General features: G+C 40.0%; 1 protein-coding gene across 5 annotated transcripts in view; it reads left to right on the forward strand.

Annotated features, from left to right (window-relative positions):
- Positions 1-19,982, forward strand: part of SCFD2 (sec1 family domain containing 2) — a 489,317-nt gene that overhangs the window by 75,098 nt on the left and 394,237 nt on the right. For all 5 annotated transcript variants that reach the window (XM_055294679.2, XM_055294682.2, XM_063611223.1 and 2 more), the window contains exon 4: positions 18,654-18,829. In XM_055294679.2, the coding sequence (XP_055150654.2) occupies positions 18,654-18,829 (176 nt within the window). The remainder of the gene's footprint in view (positions 1-18,653; positions 18,830-19,982) is intronic.

Raw genomic sequence — 19,982 nt, forward strand, 5'->3', positions numbered from 1 at the left:
TGCTAGTGGTCTATCAATTTTGTTGATCTTTTCAAAAAACCAGCTCCTGGATTCATTAATTTTTGAAGGGTTTTTTGTGTCTCTATTTCCTTCAGTTCTGCTCTGATTTTAGTTATTTCTTGCCTTCTGCTAGCTGTTGAATGTGTTTGCTCTTGCTTTTCTAGTTCTTTTAATTATGATGTTAGCTTGTCAATTTTGGATCTTTTTTGCTTTCTCTTGTGGGCATTTAGTGCTATAAATTTCCCTCTACACACTTCTTTGAATGTGTCCCAGAGATTCTGGTATGTTGTGTCTTTGTTCTTGTTGGTTTCAAAGAACATCTTTATTTCTGCCTTCATTTCGTTATGTACCCAGTAGTCATTCAGGAGCAGGTTGTTCAGTTTCCATGAAGTTGAGTGGTTTTAAGTGAGTTTCTTAATCCTGAGTTCTAGTTTGATTGCACTGTGGTCTGAGAGACAGTTTGTTATAATTTCTGTTTTTTTACATTTGCTGAGGAGAGCTTTACTTCCAACTATGTGGTCAATTTTGGAATAGGTGTGGTGTGGTGCTGAAAATAATGTATATTCTGTTGATTTGGGGTGGAGAGTTCTGTAGATGTCTATTAGGTCTGCTTGGTGCAGAGCTGAGTTCAATTCCTGGGTATCCTTGTTAACTTACCGTCTCGTTGATGTGTCTAATGTTGACAGTGAGGTGTTAAAGTCTCCCATTATTATTGTGTGGGAGTCTAAGTCTCTTTTTAGGTCACTAAGGACTGGCTTTATGAATCTGGGTGCTCCTGTATTGGGTGCATATATAGTTAGGATAGTTAGTTCTTCTTGTTGAATTGATCCCTTTACCATTATGTAATGGCCTTCTTTGTCTCTTTTTATCTTTGTTGGCTTAAAGTCTGTTTTATCCAAGACAAGGATTGCAACCCCTGCCTTTTTTTGTTTTCCATTTGCTTGGTAGATTTTCCTCCATCCCTTATTTTGAGCCTATTTGTGTCTCTGCACGTGATATGGGTTTCCTGAATACAGCACACTAATGGGTCTTGAGTCTTCATCCAATTTACCAGTCTGTGCCTTGCAATTGGAGCATTTAGCCCATTTACATTTAAGGTTAGTGTTGTTATGTGTGAATTTGATCCTGTCTTTATGACTTTAGCTAGTTATTTTGCTCCTTAGTTGATGTGGTTTCTTCCTTGCCTTGATGGTCTTTTCAATTTGGTATGTTTTTGCAGTGGCTGTTACCGGTTGTTCCTTTCCATGTTCAGTGCTTCCTTCAGAAGCTCTTGTAGGGCAGGCCTGGTGGTGACAAAATCTCTCAGCATTTGCTTGTTTGTAAAGTATTTTATTTCTCCTTCACTTATGAAGCTTAGTTTGGGTGGATATGAAATTCTGGGTTGAAAATTCTTTTAAGAATGTTGAATATTGTCCCCCACTCTCTTCTGGCTTGTAGAGTTTCTGCTGAGAGATCCACTGTTAGTCTGATGGGCTTCCCTTTATGGGTAACCTGACCTTTCTCTCTGGCTGCCTTGAACCTTTTTTCCCTCATTTCAACTTTGGTGAATCTGACAATTACGTGTCTTGGAGTTGCTCTTCTCGAGGAGTATCTTTGTGGCGTTCTCGGTATCCTGAATGTGAATGTTGGCCTGCCTTGCTAGATTGGGGAAGTTCTCCTGGATAATATCCTGCAGAGTGTTTTCCAACTTGGTTCCATTCTCCCCGTCATTTTCAGGTACACCAATCAGATGTAGATTTGGTGTTTTCACATATTCCCATATTTCTTGGAGGCTTTGTTCGTTTCTTTTTATTCTTTTTTCTCTAAACTTCCCTTCTCACTTCATTCATTTCATCTTCCATCACTGATACCCTTTCTTCCAGTTGATTGCGTCTGCTCCTGAGGCCTCTGCATTCTTCACTTAGTTCTCGAGCCTTGGCTTTCAGCTCCATCAGCTCCTTTAAGGTCTTCTCTGCGTTGGTTATTCTAGTTATCCATTCGTCTAATGTTTTTTCACAGTTTTTAACTTCTTTGCCATTGTTTTGAATTTCCTCCTGTAGCTCCGAGTAGTTTGATCGTCTGAAGCTTTCTTCTCTCAACTCGTGAAAGTCATTCTCTGTCCAAGTTTGTTTCGTTGCTGGTGAGGATCTGCGTTCCTTTGGAGTAGGAGAGGCTCTCTGCTTTTTAGACTTTCCAGTTTTTCTGGTCTATTTTTTCCCCATCTTTGTGGTTTTATCTACTTTTGGTGTTTGACGTACAGAAGGGTTTTTGGTGTAGATGTCCTTTCTGTTTGTTAGTTTTCCTTCTAACAGACAGGACCCTCAGCTGCAGGTCTGTTGGAGTTTGCTAGAGGTCCACTCCAGACGCTGTTTGCCTGGGTATCAGCAGCAGTGGCTGCACAACAGCGGTGGCTATAGATCAGTGGATCTTGGTGAACTGCAAATGCTACTGCCTGATTGTTCCTCTGGAAGTTTTGTCTCAGAGGAGTACCCGGACGTGTGAGGTGTCAGTCTGCCCCTACTGGGGAATGCCTCCCAGTTAGGCTGCTCAGGGGTGAGGGACCCACTTGAGGAGGCAGTCTGCCTGTTCTCAGATCTCCAGCTGCGTGCTGGGAGAACCACTACTCTCTTCAAAGCTGTCAGACAAGGACATTTAAGTCTGCAGAGGTTACTGCTGTCTTTTTGCTTTTCTGCGCCCTGCCCCCAGAGGTGGAGTCTACAGAGGCATGCAGGCCTCCTTGAGCTGTGTTGGGCTCCACCTAGTTATAGCTTCCGGGCCGCTTTGTTTACCTACTCAAGCCTGAGCAATGGTGGTCGCCCCTGTACCAGCCTCGCTGCCGCCTTGCAGTTTGATCTCAGACTGCTGTGCTAGCAATGAGTGAGGCTCCATGGTTTTAGGACCCTCCAAGCCAGGTGCCAGATATAATCTCCTGGTGTGCCGTTTGTTAAGCCCGTTGGAAAACTGCAGTATTAGGGTGGGAGTGACCCGATTTTCCAGGTGCCGTCTGTCACCCCTTTCTTTGACTAGGAAAGGGAACTCCCTGACCCCTTGTGCTTCCCGAGTGAGACGATGCCTCCCCCTGCTTCAGCTCGCACACGGTGTGCTGCACCCACTGTCCTGCACCCACTGTCTGGCACTGCCTATTGAGATGAACCCGGCACCTCAGATGGAAATGCAGAAATCACCCATCTTCTGCGTTGCTCACTCTGGGAGCTGTAGACCAGAGCTGTTCCTATTCAGCCGTCTTGGCTCCATGTTTGTTTGTTGTTGAGACTGAGTTTCGCTTTTGTTGCCCAGGCTGGAGTGCAATGGTGCCATTTCGGCTGACTGCAGCCTCTGTCTCCCAGGTTCAAGCTATTCTCCTGCCTCAGCCTCCCGAGTAGCTGGGATTAGAGGTGCCTGCTACCATGCCCGGCTAAGTTTTTGTATTTTTAGTAGATATGGGGTTTTACCATGTTGGTCAGGCTGGTCTCAAACTTCTGACCTCAGGGGATCCACCTGCCTCGGCCTCCCAAAGTGCTGGGATTACAGCCATGAGCCACCACACCCAGTCAGACCATTAGTTTTAACTTGATAACAGTTTAACTTTGGTCACATAAAAGTAGTCCAGACTTTTACTCCCTACCCCCCACAGTTTATATTTTTGATGTCAGAATTTGCATCTTTTAATATTGTGTATTTCTTAACAAGTTGGTGTAACTACTTTTATTTTTGAATATTTTGACTTTTAACTTTGATAGTAGAAATGTGAAATATTTACACACCACCATTATAGTAATGGTGTATTCTGAATCTGAATTATTTACCTCTACCAGTGAGTTTTATACTTTGATATGTTTTTATGAGAGTAATTATCCTTTCATTTCCAGCTGAATAACTTTCCTAAGCATTTCTTGTGAGGCTGGTTTAGTAATGATGAATTCCCTCAGCTTTTGCTTATCTGGGCAGAATATTATTTCTCCTTCATTCCTGAAGGAAAGCTTTGCTGGGTATAGTATTCTTTGCTAACGGTTTTGTTTTGTTTTTCATTTTTTTCCTTTCAGCACTTTGAATATATCATCCCATTATCTCCTTGCCTGCAAGGTTTCTGCTTAGAAATTCACTGGTAATCTGATGGGGATTCCCTTGTACGTCACTCGATTCTTTTCTTTTGCTGCTTTTACAATTGTTTTTGTTTTTGTAGTGTGCCTTGTTTAGGTCCTTTTTAGATTGAACCTTTTTGGGGACTTTATAGTTTCATGGATGTAGATGTCCATATCTTTCCTAAGACTTGAGAAGTTTTCAGTAATTATTTCATCAAATAAGCTTCTATGCTTTTCTCCATTCCTTATCCTTCTGGAATTACCATAATGAGAATATCTATATGGTTAATGCTACTCTCTAAGTCCCAAAGGCATTCTAAACTCTTTTTCAATATTTTTTCTTTTGTTTCCTCTGACTGATTTATTTCAAAAGAACTGTCTTCAAGTTCACAGATTCTTTCTTCTGCTTGATCTGGTCTGCTGTTGAAACTCTCAATTATTTCTTTAACATTTTTATAGTTCATTATTATTATTTTAGAGACAGGGTCTTGCTGTGTTGCCCAGGCTGGCCTTGAACTCCTGGGCTCAAGCAATCCTCTGCCTTGGCCTCCCAAAGTGATGGGATTACAGGCATGACCTACCTTGCCCAGCCCAATTATATTTTTTAATTCATTGAATTCTGCAGCTCCAAAATTTCTGTTTGTTCCTTTGTTATGATTTTTATCTCTTTGTTGAATTTCTAATTCAGATCATGAATTATTTTCTGGTTTAATTCAATTGTCTATTTGTATTCTCTTTTATCTTGCTAAGTCTCTTTAAGATTATTATTTTGAATTTCTTTTTAGGCAATTCATAAATTTCCATTTTTTTGGAGTCAATTATTGGAGAACAATTGTGTTCCTTTGGTGCTGTCATGTTTACTTGCTTTTTAAATGTTTTTGTGTCCCTATGGTGATGTCTGTGTATCTGGTAGAATGGTTGTCTCTTCCCAATTTATAGAGTGGCTTTTGTAGGGAAAGACTTTCCCCTGCAGGTGAATTTTAGGGTGTTACTTGTTCATGGTGCATTGACTCTGGTTCTGGGTGGGTACAGACTCTCTGTGTAGCTTCTTCAATTGTGATCAATGTCAGTGATGATTATAGGTGTCTCAGTGGCCTAGGCTGCAGGACTTTTTGGCAGCAGTGGTGGCACTGTAGGTTAGGGTTCCCAGTGGTAAGGGTAGGGTTTTTCTGTTCTCTTTTTCCCCACAGTTGGGAGACTTAGCTGAGCATATCCTTCTTGGTGCCAGGGCTGACATGGTCCACAGGCGGTGATAGTGGCCCTGTGTTCTAGGGCACAGGTCATTGGAGTGGCTATAGAGCTGGGGTTTAGAACTCAGTGTTTTGCTGAACTACTGTGACACCTGTGATGTGGGCACAGGTTCACTAACTGAAGCACAGGTAGATGAAACTCTCCCACAAAGTTGGGGACTGTGAGTCTGAGGCACTCCCCAGTAGCTTAGACCCGGGGACAGGTTTATGTCTGTGACTGTGCTCCTAGGGGTCAGAGCACAGAGCTGGCATGGCACCAGGGGAGAAGAGGTGTTCTAGAAGGTCAGGCCCTGGGGAGCAGAGCACAGCTGAAATTTGGATTCCAGAGCCAACAGGGCACAGTAACTTCCCAGGCACTAGGAGAGAGGATGCCACATAGTTGTGACTCTGGACTCTGGGATGATGGGACATGGTAGTGACATCGGCTCTGTGAGGCCAGGTGCAGTACCACCAAGGGCCCAGGAATGGGGGTACACAACTGTAGCTGTGTTTCAGGGTGCAGGGAGCAGGGCAACAATGACTCAACTTCCCAGAGAGGCAGGGTACCTCAACAGCTCAGACTCCAAAGGGCTATTCCACATCCAGGGAGGCAGGCTGCCGTGACTGGCCCAGAGCGGGGTGCCACAGCTCAGCCAAAGCTCTGTTTCCCTTGGAACAGGGTACCACATTATTTCAGGTGCCTGTGGGCATAGCTGCTCTGCTGGGCCAGGGCCTTGGTTTCCTTTATCAACTAGGAAGCATAGGGTATATAGCTGCTCTGCTGTGCAGGAGCTCCAGGTCCTTGGGGAGTGAGGTACTGGGAGATGATGCAGCTCTACTGGGACCAGGTTCTAGGTCCCAGAGGCTGGGATGCTGGGGGGCCCTGTGGTTTCTCTGAAGTCTGGATTCAGGTCCTTGGGGGTTAGAACATATACCTACTCTTCTGAGCTAGGGCTTTGTGTCCCTGAGGAGCTGGGTGCTGCATCAGCTTAGGCACCAGGGTGCATGGCTGCTCCACTAGGCTGAAGCTCAGATTTCTGGGGTTCAAGGCACCAGATTGGCTCAGGTGCCAGGAGTGCAAGTATTCCCCTGGGCTAAGCTCTTAGTAGCCTGAGAATGGGGCACCACACAGCAGCAGCCGGGATCCAGGAGATGGAGTGCCCCTTAGGGAGCTTTACCTCAGCGGGGTGCAAGCTTCAGTGGTTTGGCTAGGGGATGGTCTGCTTCTGTGTACATGAATGTGGTGCAATGATGGCAGAGCCTCAGGGATGATGGGATGCAGAGGCTACTCTTCCCCCAGAGAAGGATACACTCTAGCAGAGGCTCTAGTTTCAAGATGGTGCTGTGCAAAGCAGCTTGGGCCACGGGGTTGTGGGGAGGTGGTGGGTGGTGGGACAGAACGTGGCTTCCTTTTCTGAAGTAGTACAGCCATGTGAGCTCCAGGCAGCTCCCTAACTGGCTCATGACCTGTGAGGACTGCAATGTTCTCTGGTAGCAAAGATTGCAGATATCTGCAGTGGTGACGGGGGCTGCTGGAGGCCTCCAGCTTACCCTTTCCCCTCAAAGAGAAGTCCATTCTGGTTCTGAGCAGATCCTGACTAGGGGAATGGGAAGGTGTTTCTTTATGTGCCATCCTCTGTGTTTTTGTGCCCCACATGGTTACCACCACTACCTTGCTGTACTGTACTTCAGTGCTCTCCTTTAGTCATTCTGCTTGAAATTTAGTTGTTTTTTATTGTTTTGGTTCTTTTTTGTTGGGGAGATGAACATGAGGCAACTCTAGTCAGCCATCTTTCTTATCAGTCTTCTTAAATTTTCTCAATATAAGGGATCCTCAACGTGGTAATATGGCTAGCAGTTTTTAAACCCCGAGAGAATGATATGGGGAGAAGGCCCATGACTGTAGGTGGAAATTTATTTAGAGGCGCCCTTAAGAGCAGAAATTCCTTTCTAAGTCAGAGTGGATCCACCAAGAAAATGGTTTCCCTGGCAGCCTGTTAATTTGCCCCTGGACAACAGAGGTAATCTACCTATTATCTGCCATGCTATCTGCTGAGTTTATAAATGTTGAGGCAGTGTTTAAGTTAGCCTCAAGAAGGCTGCATTTCCAAAGAAAGCTAAACCATAAATGTTTCTGATGGTTTTATGTTTCACTGTTTTGTATAACTTCGGAGAGAGCTGTTTGTTTTCTGTTCGTGACTCCGGATCCTGCAGCAGTTATACTTTACTCCATGGTAGCCTTGAAATAGATCTTTCAGCAGATTTCTGAATTTTAAACCCATTTGAATTGATTCATGTAATTGAAGTGCTCTTTTCACATTAGTTTCTTATTCTACCTTTGTAATGCTGTAGAGCTAAAAAAATTGTGTAACAAGAAACCTATACTACTTAAAGGATGTCCCAGAAAACCCTCAGTATTTATGGTGCTATAAAAATGGACATCAATTCCCAGCTGGGCTTTATCCAACTTTCACTATACGGTTGGCTGTATGTATGGTCCTCCAAATCCCTGTGGGAGAAGATTTATAATTTCATCCCTCTTCCCCCTTTAATAAATTGTTTCAGTATCTAATAGTCTTTATGAGCAGGATATTTTTTTCTTGTGGCTGACTTAAATATGCATGTTAACCATATTTCTTTCTCGTTTAAACTCCATTGAGGTAAGAAGTAGGCAGTTATTATCTCTCTTCTTTTTATCTGTTGAACGCATTGTACAAATAGCAATAGTAATAAAGTCAAATTTCCCAGAGAAAAATACACATCTGTCCATTCTACATGAGACATATTATTTTATGTCAGAACCTAGACAATATTTCAAAAGTTATACTAGCACAAGCTTATGGAAAATTCAAATGACAACATATAAAATAAAAAATGAATGTACACTTCCTGTCTTCCCTGACCCCACCATCCTGTTCTTCAAAGTAACCTGTTTTCTTAAATTGTTTTCTTTTTTTTTTTTTTTTTTTTTTTTTTTGAGACGGAGTCTCGCTCTGTCGCCCAGGCTGGAGTGCAGTGGCGCGATCTCGGCTCACTGCAAGCTCCCGCCTCCTGGGTTCACGCCATTCTCCTGCCTCAGCCTCCCGAGTAGCTGGGACTACAGGCGCCCGCCACCACACCCGGCTAATTTTTTGTATTTTTAGTAGAGACGGGGTTTCACCGTGGTCTCGATCTCCTGACCTCGTGATCCGCCCGCCTCGGCCTCCCAAAGTGCTGGGATTACAAGCGTGAGCCACCGCGCCCGGCCTTCTTAAATTGTTTTCTTGCCTTTCCAACTTTTTTCTGTATAATAAGGTAAGAAAGGAAGTAGATAAACAAATAAGCAATAAGAAAAATGAAGGTGCATATTAATAGTATGGTAATGTGGCAATGTGGTTTCTGTTGTGATTTTTTTTTTTACTCATTAGACTTTTGGCTACGCAGCGTAAAATACCATGAAAGAAACTTATCAATCATACATTACATTATGCAAGTAATGCTTCATTACATGCATTTTTTTTTTTTTGAGATGGAGTCTTGCTCTGTCGCCCAGGCTGGAGTGCAGTGGCGCGATCTCGGCTCACTGCAAGCTCCACCTCCCGGGTTCACGCCATTCTCCTGCCTCAGCCTCCCAAGTAGCTGGGACTACAGGCGCCCGCCACCACGCCCGGCTAATTTTTTTGTATTTTTAGTAGAGACGGGGTTTCACCGTGTTAGCCAGGATGGTCTCGATCTCCTGACCTCGTGGTCTGCCTGCCTTGGCCTCCCAAAGTGCTGGGATTACAGGCGTGAGCCACTGCGCCTGGCCTACATGCATATTTTAAAATTACGTTAAGTTATGGTAAAGCAAATGTAACTGGCCAACATGGTGAAACCCTGTCTCTACTAAAAGAAAAAAAAATACAAAAATTAACCAGGTGTGGTCGTGGGCTCCTGTAATCCCAGCTTCTCGGGAGGCTGAGCCATGAGAATCACTTGAACCTGGGAGGCAGAGGTTGCAGTGAGCTGAGATTGCACCATTGCACCCCAGCCTGGATTACACACTGAGACTCTGCCTTAAAAACAGAAAACAAAAAACATGTAAAACATGTGAGGATATTGGTACAACCATGGAAAACTGACAATATCAAGTAAAACTAGTATTCACCCATCCAATAGTTCCAAACCTGTGTATATATCCAATAGAAACAAATGATTGTGTCCACTGAAAGGCATGTCGTAGAATGTTCATACCATCAGTATTTATGATGGCCCCAGACGATAAAACCTAAATGTTTTAACAGTAGAATTGATAAGGAAACTGTTATGGTCATATAGAGCAGTAAAACAAGAAACAACAAGAAATGAGATTTGGGAACAAAAGAAGCCAGACAAGAAAAAATACATAGACAAAAAATGATCTGTTGTGTTTCCCTTTAGGAGGAGACTATCAACTGGGTAAGTATACAAGGGAGACTTCTAAAGTGCTTGACATATTTTATACCTTGCTGTGGTTGGTGAGTAATGGATATATACATACGTAAAAATTATTTGAACTGTATGCTTAAGATTCATGTGCTTTATGTAGGTTATACTCCTCACTATCCGCCTCTATTATCCCTGAGGATTCTGAGGCTGGAGTCGCTCATGGGCAGGTAACTCCTTCTGTGCTCAGAGCCTTTTCACATATTCCAAGCAAAGCCTCTTATCGAGGTGGGAGTTGATTTTTATTGTTTGCTTTCCTCCATAAATTAGTACTCATCCATCGCTCTTTCACCGTCTAGAAATTTATACTTCATTAAATTTAAAAAACCACACATGATGATAGTTTTACTATATTAAAAAAAGAGTTCAATTATTGCTGAATTTACTTGAATATTATCATTTCTGTTGTTTTTTTTATTTCCTGGTATAGCTAAGTACAGTTATGTCTTTTAGCTGGAAATTTTGTTCAGCTGAAATTCTATTATGTATAGATACATAAAATCTTTTTTATTTGGGTATGGGGTTGCTTTTTAGGCTAATAAAAATGTTTTGAAATTATACCACACTGATGGTTGTACAACTCTGTGAATATACCAAAAACCACTGAACTGTATACTTTAAGGGGGGAATTTTATAGTATGTAAGTTATATCTCAATAAAGCTGTTTTAAAAAGGGCCCTCGGATAGTAAAGATATCATTGTGAAAATAAAATATTTAGCCAAAAACTTCAGTCAATAGTTTAAAGATAAATCAAGAAAATCTCCTAAAATGTAGGAACAAAGGAGAGAGAAGAGAATATAGAAAGAAGTGTAGAAGATCAGAGAAAAGACAAACATACGGAAGCAATCTAGAAGGCCCATGAACTATTAGTAGTTTCAAAAGACAGAGAGCAATTAGTATGAAAGAATATGAAACTTTCCCAAAAGACAGAAGAAAACTGTATTCAAATTAAATAGGCTTACCGAGAAGCAAGTAGAAAGAATTAACCTCATAACAAACCTGCACCTCTACCCCTGAACCTAAAATAAAAGTTTGAAAAAGCTCTAAATTAGACACAATCACTGTGAATCTTCACATTACAAGAGAATAGAATTGTTACACAGTTTATGATGTTGTAAACACTATTTATTGATTTTGAACTTTTAGAATCAAACTACAGAAAAAGCACAAAATACTTTAGTAAAACCATAATCTGCTATGATTATGGAATAAAATAGAAATGCTATCAATCTTGACCAGGTAAAAATATGAATACTGATGACTTTAAAAGACAAAAGAGGGAAAGAAGAAATAAAGAGAAGGGCAAGGGACTTAATATCCTCTACTAAGAACATGGACAGCTATAAGATATTGCTTAGTTGCAGAACAAAAAGGAAAGCTAAAATATATAATGTAAGTTCCAGAGATAACCAACAGGTGAGGGGAAAAGGTGTTGAAGTCTTTTGTCTGCTTATAGACTATTTCGGTGATCTTCTTGAGTGCATTTCTACCCCTTTTTATTACTTTTTATCATTCTGATGCATCTCCTGAGGAGCCAATATAAACACATGTGCTCAGGGTAGCCTCTTGAGTCTTTTGCACATTATTTACGAAACTCATAGGCCATCTGGCATACTCAAGATTCTGTTTCTCTTGTGTCAACTGTTGAATTAACATTTGAGGATTTCTTTCATGGTGCTGTCTACTAATCAACAGTTTAATCTTAGTAAAGTTCACCCCCGTCTATATATCAGTTATGGGTATTTTTTCTGCTATGATACATATGCATTTCTGAAAAACTTGGGTTTTGCATCACATACTAGGAATCAGGGCTTATGGTATCAGCAGGAGCCCATTCAAAAATCTATGCAACCTTGTAATTGGAGCACTTACAAAAACATTAAAATTCTTGATAAAAATATTAGCACAGTTAAAAAGACATGCTAAATTTCTATAAATCAATGTTACAGCATACATAGAATTTTATGTGAGCAAAAGAGTTTACAGTAGCTCATTGGAAGGTATAAGAGGAGTTGAGTTTGTTTAGTTAGGAAGTCAAGAGCAAAATGCAACGGAGATCAGGTCGAATCAAACAGGAAGCACTTCCAAAACAGGGCGCACGGCCAGCAGAGCCAAGAGGAAAAGCAAGGATGAATGGGCGCTTCGTAGGGTACTCAATTCTTCTCGTAGCTTGATGTGTTCAGTTGTGCTCATTTACTTTGTGTTTAGCTGCTTTCTGTGGTAGCACAAAATGTTAAAATAATGGGGAAAAAATCTCAAATGAACAGATGTGACTTTTGAATAATATTGACATAATTCCTGTTTGCCAGTTGTATATGAACTAATAAACCAGAGTTTTAGCAGAATATATTATATTTAAATATTCTAATATAAATTGCCTTTATTATATTAGAAAATGATTGAAAAGGAGAAAAATGAAATGCTGACATTAGATTTCTAAGAATGCAAGTCTTAAAACATATATGTCTGTTTATTCAAATTCTACACACTGGATTTTCATTCATCTTTGCAGAATTGAATGAATAAAAAACATTCAATGACAATATGACTGTTTCTTATATCAAGGGTTTTACAATTTTTTGTTTGTTAAATATGCCATTCTAGACAAAATTTCTTTCTTTCTTTTTTTTTCCAGACAGAGTTTCCCTCTGTTGCCCAGGCTGGAGTGCAATGGGGCAATCTCAGCTCACTGCAACCTCTGTCTCCTGGGCACAGGCAATTCTCATGCCTCAGCCTCCTTAGTAGCTAGGATTACAGGCATATGGTACTATGCCTGGCTAATTTTTGTACTTTCAGTAGAGATGGGGTTTCGCCATGTTGGCCAGGCTTGTCTCAAACTCCTGGCCTCAAGTGATCTGCATGCCTGAGCCTCCCAAAGTGCTGGGATTACAGGCGTGAGCCACCATGCCTGGCCTCTAGACAAAATTTCTTATGATGGTTGCTCTTTCCCATCATAACAGTTTTGCCATTAAATCAAATCTGACAGAACGATTATGATAGAATAGTCTTTAAAAGTGCCAATAAAGAATTATACATGTGTAAATATTTTAAGTATATTTTACCAGCCAGAAAACAGATTGAGAAAGCTATAATTTGTCAAGTATATGCAGTAATTGGAAGAATAATTTCTGATGTGGTTAGGCTTTGTGTCCCCACCCAAATCTCATGTTGAATTGTAATCCCCATAATCCCCAGAGAGAGACCAGGTGGAGGTAATTGTATCATGGGGGCAGTTTCCCCGATGCTGTACTGGTGATAGTGAGTTCTCACAAGATACGATGGTTTTATAAGGGGCTGTTGCCTCTTTACTACTCACTTTTCTCTCTACTCCCACCTTGTGAAGATGGACATGTTTGCTTCCCCTTCTGCCATGATTGTAAGTTTCCTGAGCCCTCCTCAGTCATGCAGAACTGTGAGGCCATTAAACCTCTTTCCTTTATAAATTGCCCAGTCTCGGGTATTTCTTTATATAACTGTGAGAATGGACTAATACAGCTGCATAATGCATTGGAATTTAGTTGAATTCAATATCATAAGAATCACAAACAATATTGACATAATATTAAATCCTTTTGTTTTCTAAATCTGTAACCTTTTACCCAAGAGATAAATTTATATTTTAATAACAGTTTTGAAAATGTATAGAATTGATGTTTGATGAAGTTTTGTGTTTTTCTCTTAGCTAAATTGAAACCAGAAGCCTGTTTCTCTTTCTTAAAAGTGAAATAAGGGCCAGGTATGGTGGCTCACACCTGTAATCCCAGTACTTTGGGAGGTGGGAGGATTGCTTGAGGCCAGGAGTTTGATACCAACCTGGGCAACATAACAAGACCTTGTCTCTACAAGGAAAAAAAAAAAGAAGAAAGAAAAATAAAGCCTAACTGAAAATCACATTTTAAAAAGTTGCTATGTATTTATGCAGTCTTAATATGAAATAACCTTTGTTTTATGGCTTTTAAAATGTGCTGTAAAGCCTGGTGGGTTGACATTCTTAAATAACCATGTAAATCTGTCTGTCAAGGGTTTTGTTTGTTTGCTTGTTTTTGTAAGGTGAAGTATGAATAAATGTTCTGTCCATTACTTTTTCAACACTTGTCTAGTTGCTTGCTGGTTTAGTTTATATAAACTAAAAATTTTACTTCAGTGGTTAGTCTTACTGCAGCATTTTTGATAGTCAATTAGTTGATTTCCATTTGTGTTCGGTAAGGTTATGGTTAAATTTAAAAATTTTAAAAATGTCACTGGCCTTTTTCTTTTAGAGCATCTGTGTGAATTACTTTTTTACTTAAATTCCAGTTAGCCTCTTAGGGATTTTTAGGAAAAAAAAATCTGCTTTCATGATTTATACATAGCGAAGGATTAGTGGCATGAGTGTGTAAAAAAGGACATACAAAGGGGAATAGAACAGAGTAGAAAAGGTGAATAACTACTGAATCCGCAAGGAACACAAGGTAGTGTGGTGTTGATATTTTGTTAGGAGATATACCCATTTGTTCCTTTAGATCATATGCCTTATATGAGAAGGTGACGTTACATAAATATGGTAGCTGAGTCTGGGTCTCAGCTAGGAAATGCTAATTGGCTAAAAATTTTGACTTTTTTTTTTGAGATGGAGTCTTACTGTGTTGCCCAGGCTGGAATGCAGTGGTGCAATCTCGGCTCACTGCAACCTCCACCTTCTGGGTTCAAGTGATTCTCCTGCCTCAGCCTCCTGAGTAGCTGGGACTACAGGCGCCCACCACCATGCCCGGCTAATTTTTGAATTTTTAGTAGAAACAGGGTTTCGCCATGTTGGTCAGGCTGGTCTCCAACTCTGGACCTCAGGTGATCCACTCACCTCGGCCTCCAAAAGTGCTGGGATTACAGGCGTGAGTCACTGCGCCTGGTGAGGATTGTTTTTTTTTTTTTTTTTTTTTTTTTTGAGATGGAGTCCAGTTCTGTCCCTGGGCTAGAGTGCAGTGGCCAGATCTCGGCTCACTGCAAGCTCCGCCTCCTGGGTTCACGCCATTCTCCTGCCTCAGCCACCGGAATAGCTGGGACTACAGGCGCCCGCCACCAAGCCCGACTAATTTTTTTGTATTTTTAGTAGGGACGGGATTTCACCATGTTAGCCAGGATGGTGTCTATCTCCTGACCTCGTGATCTGCCCGCTTCGGCCTCTCAAAGTGCTGGGATTACAGGCGTGAGCCACCGCGCCGAGCCTGGGCTGTGTTTTTAAATCAAAGACACTTTTATCTTTAAAATGAACATACGGTTGTTACAATAGAAATCTGAGCATATCCTCTGATGGCTTCCTCTGGTGATTCCCATTTCCTGGAGTCTCTCTAAAAGATAGTTATAGAAGAAATGAATTGTATATATTTTGAATCTATTTAATTCCTCTTCTTTCAGTTGAGGAGATGGGGTTGGAGAGGTAGGCAGTTTTCGTATCATGTAGAGCCTTTCACATCTTCAAGATACTTTGTATTTTTCTTTGGCAGTACTTATCACTATCATGTTTAAGTAATTATTTGTATGATCATTAAATGAATGTTTGTCTTGATAGACTAAGTTCTATGTGTTTAGGAGCCACACTGCCATCACCTGCAGTACAGTGTTTATATAAATAAGTGGAGCTCATGGCAATCTTAAGTTTTGAAACCATTTTGTGTGAAAATTTGTTCTTACATATTTAATATAATAGGTGTCAGAGAATATCATTTCTGAAAAATGTTAATGATTTGCACAAAAGGTCCCCATCCCTTTAGATAGAATGACACGTAAGAGGCTGAATTAATTAGGAGATCATCAAGGAGTTGTTTTATTTGTTGGCTACAAGCATAGGGATTTTTGTCTGGATTTGTTCACAGGTTTATTCCTAGAAACAGGAATAGTGCCTGTTACAGAAATATATGTTGAATCAATAAAAGTGAATGACACTCACAACTCAGTAATAAGAAAACAAACAACCTAATTGAAAAATGAGCAAAAGATTTGACCAGACACGTCACCAAAACAGATATAGGATGGCAAAAGACACACATGAAAAGGTGGTTAACATCATTAGTGATTAGGAAAATGAAATTTTAAACCACAATGAGATACTGCTACACATCTGTTAGAATGGCTAAAATAAAAATAGCTGACAAAACCAAGTGTTGATGAAGTTGTAAGGCAACTAAAACTCTCATATGTTGCTGGTGGTACAGCCCACTTTGGAAATCAGTTTGCCAATTTCTTATAAAATTAAACATGTGCTTAAACTAAATACTGCATGTTCTCACTTATAAGTGGGAGCTAAATGATGGGAACACATGGACACTAAGAGGGGAACAGCTGATATTGGAGCTTACTTGAGGGTGGAGGGTAGGAGGAAGGAGAGGATCAGAAAAAATAACTATTGGGTACTAGGTATAGTACCTGGGTGACCAAACATTATGTTCCCCAAATCCCCATGACATGAGTTTACCTATATAACGAACCAGTACATGTACCTCTGAACCTAAAATAAAAATTAAAAAAAAATAACTAAATGGAACTATAAATGTATATGTGGGTCAGTACCAAGAAGTTTTTTTCACAAAACCCTAAGTGTCTGATTTCCACTCAAGTCTTTTAAACTTGTTTTATGTTGCTGAGTAGCAGAGGTCTTTTATTTTCCACTTTTTAACGTACCTAAAAAGCACGAACCCTGCATTTCAATGGACTGTATTGTATGCTTTTTTGCTATAAAACTTTTTCATCAAACACAACTACATTGTTCAATTTTGTTGTAAACTTAACATAAGATGCACTGTTGATATGCTTTCTGATATGTTTGATAAGAGTGACAAAATAAAGCTTAAAAATTAAAAAAAAATTAAAAGTAAGCATATACTTAACATCTGACCTAGAAACCTGCTCCTAGAAATTTGCCTAAAGGAAAATGAAACGTATATATACACACACGTACACACAGAAAGACCTATACACAGATGTTTGTGAAGGCTTTATTCATAATTTCTGAAAAATTGAAAGCAACCCAAATACTCATTAACTAGTGAATAGATAAATAAATGGCTAAATAAACGATGATACACCCACACAATGAAATATCCCTCAGCAAGAAAAAAGAGCAAACCACTAATACAAGCAGCAACGTGGATGAATCTCAAATACATTATGGTTCAGTGAAAGAAGCCAGACTCAAATGGCTACATACTGTGTGATTCCATTTATATGACACTCTAGAAAGACAAAACTGTGAGATGGAAATCAGATAAACACAGATAAGGGTTTGTAAACCAACAGGGCTGGAATTGGGGAAAGTGAATGGACTACCAAGAAGGGGAGCTGTTTGGAATGATGGGAATGTTCTGTATTTTGACTGTGACAGTGGTTATCCAACCATATCCATTTGTCAAAATTCATAGAACTGTACACTAGAAAAGGCTGAATTTTACTGTGTGTAGAAAATACCTTAATAAACCTGATAAAGAAACAAAGTATTAATGAGGTTTTTTTCTATGAGTACTTGAGCAAGCAAATTGTTAGCTTGCTGCTTTGAGAATCAGGAACAAACCCATGCTTTACCAAGGGACCAAAGAAACTCATGAGACTCACCCTCCTACTTATTCCCACTGTTCTTTTTCTTTAAATGCTTGCCCTGATAAACTGGTAATGAAGAACTTAAACATTCTTAATCTCTTCAAAAAAATTAGTGAAAAGATAGAAAGATATGTTGTAGGCTTTTGAGTTTCATGTGACAAGGTCTTTACTTTTAGCAAAAACCATTTATTAAGTGATATCTGCCATTTAGCACTGGGTAAGACATTACTTTCTTTGCATGTCAGGCAGGGCTAATAGATGCAGCACAAGCCTCGTTTGCTACCTCAAGGAGTTGCCATGAGAATCAGTAAAGGGTGTGTTTGTGTAAGCACTGTGTAAATTGCTAAATAAATGCAGGTGGTTTTATTGCCAAATATTTAAAAACCTAGATATAACAAGCAACTAAACTTGGATTTCAGTATAACAACCCACAAACATGGCATGGGTGAAACATACAGGAATGAATTACTTGGCTTACATCTATGTTTGGCCCCATTGCCTTTTTGCCTGGTGAGGAGAATCTGATGTCCAGGAGCTTTGTGCATAGCATGGAGGAATGGCAGGAATGAAATTTCACAGACTGGAGAGTGGGAGGAGACTCAGTGGAAAGACAGCTATTGGCAAAACTTGGAGTTAGGGGCTCTGAAGGAGTGAATCCTCAAGAGTTTGTGTGTTTGTAGATGTACATGTGTTTGTACAGTCTCTATCCTTTTATGAGGTAGGCTCTCTTGTTCTAAATGTCGGTGACCATTGTACCAAATGTGCTGTTACCCACACCAACGCTTTCTGCTGATACCTCCTCTTCCAGTGGTTTTGCCACTGTAATTCTTGATACATTTTTGTTCCAGGTAACTGCTTTTATCTCATGAATATTGTCATGAACTCACTGATATCAATGGTAAAGTTTTAGATGAGAAATAACCTATTTCTCATCTTTTATGTACATACACAATTAGAAATCTTACCTTTTTCCCTCTTAGATTGCTATGTCATGTGTCATAAAGAGGTACTCCAAGTTGAGCTCAACAAATATTTATTTGTGTGACTTTATTTGAAAACTTATTTACAGAGTATTACATAATGATAAAATGAATTCTACTGGCAACATGACCTTGGCCAGATCCCTTAATTAGCATCCCTGTTTCCTTACTTGCAAAATGCAAGTATTAATAATAGTACCAATTTTGCTCTTGTCACTATATAGTTGTAAGAATCACAATAGTTTAGGAAAGCTTGCAGTCAGCTCTGAAGTTCTGCCCAAATACAACACAGTGGTATTATTAATGGAAACCTTCTCATTATTTGTACTATTCCCAGAAGGGGGTACACTGATAAATTCTTATGTTTTTCCAGGGAGAGTCACACCAGGACAGCTCGTGTCCTATATTCAGCTCTTCAAGAACAACCTCAAAGCTCTAACGAATCACTGTGGCCTCCTCCAGCTTGGGCTGGCCACAGCTCAAACGTTGAAACACCCACAGACTGCCAAGTGGGACAACTTTCTGGCTTTTGAAAGGCTCCTTCTTCAGGTATGTTGCTATGGGAACCTCGTGGGATCTTAATAATTAATGTTTTGACTTCCAGAGAAAAACCTTGACATTTATTATAGCCTTAGTGATAAATCATATTGTTGACATGTGCCCTGCTTCGTATTCTCTAAGTGCCCCCTAGTTAAAATTCAAGTAGAAACTTTTTTCACACCTGTTTTAAAAAATTTTTTTGACAGTAACATCTTTGGCTTCTCATTCAATACCAAGGATGTTTTTTGAGCATTGGACTAACCTCTGGACACCTCTTTCAATTTTATGCCATTTGGACCTTTCTTGCTCTTCATGGCATCTTTATTTGATCCTTGCTTTTCTGTAACATATTACCACTATTTACATTTCTTCTGACGTTACCTAGTTTCTAGTCCTTAAGCAACGTATAGCATGTGTCTTAAAATGGCGTTTAGTAAAAAATGAAGAAAGTGATCTCCATTTGCAATGTCTATACAGATATTTCTATGTGGGACAGGAACTTTTCATGAGTGATGAAATATTTTCATGGGAAACTTTTAAAAAAATACATAGTATGTGTTTTTTAAAATTATAAAATATTTTTAAAAATTAGGCCGGGCACGGTGGCTCACGCTTGTAATCCCAGCACTTTGGGAGGCCGAGGTGGGCGGATCACGAGGTCAGGAGATCGAGACCACGGTGAAACCCTGTCTCTACTAAAAATACAAAAAATTAGCCGGGCGTGGTGGCGGGCGCCTGTAGTCCCAGCTACTTGGAGAGGCTGAGGCAGGAGAATGGCGTGCACCCGGGAGGCGGAGCTTGCAGTGAGCCGGGATTGCGCCACTGCACTCCAGCCTGGGCGACAGAGCGAGACTCCGTCTCAAAAAAAAAAAAAAAAAAAAAAAAAAAAATTATACAGTCCTTTAAAAAAGGATAGAGGATTGTGAAGCATAAATGTACATAAAATGACAAGTATCTGTAAACTTTCCACATAGACTCAATGATTTATCATTATTTTCATATTTATCATGGATCCTTTTTCATTAAAGAAATAAAACTAGAGAAAAGTTGAAGCATTTTTGATACTATATAACCATCTCTAATCTGATTTTCCCTTTTCTTTCCCTAGAGATAATTACAAGCTCAGTTCACTGTTTTTATATTTTTATTAAATGTTTACTTT

Source organism: Symphalangus syndactylus, chromosome 10 (genome assembly GCF_028878055.3).
Source record: "Symphalangus syndactylus isolate Jambi chromosome 10, NHGRI_mSymSyn1-v2.1_pri, whole genome shotgun sequence".
NCBI lineage: Eukaryota > Metazoa > Chordata > Mammalia > Primates > Hylobatidae > Symphalangus > Symphalangus syndactylus.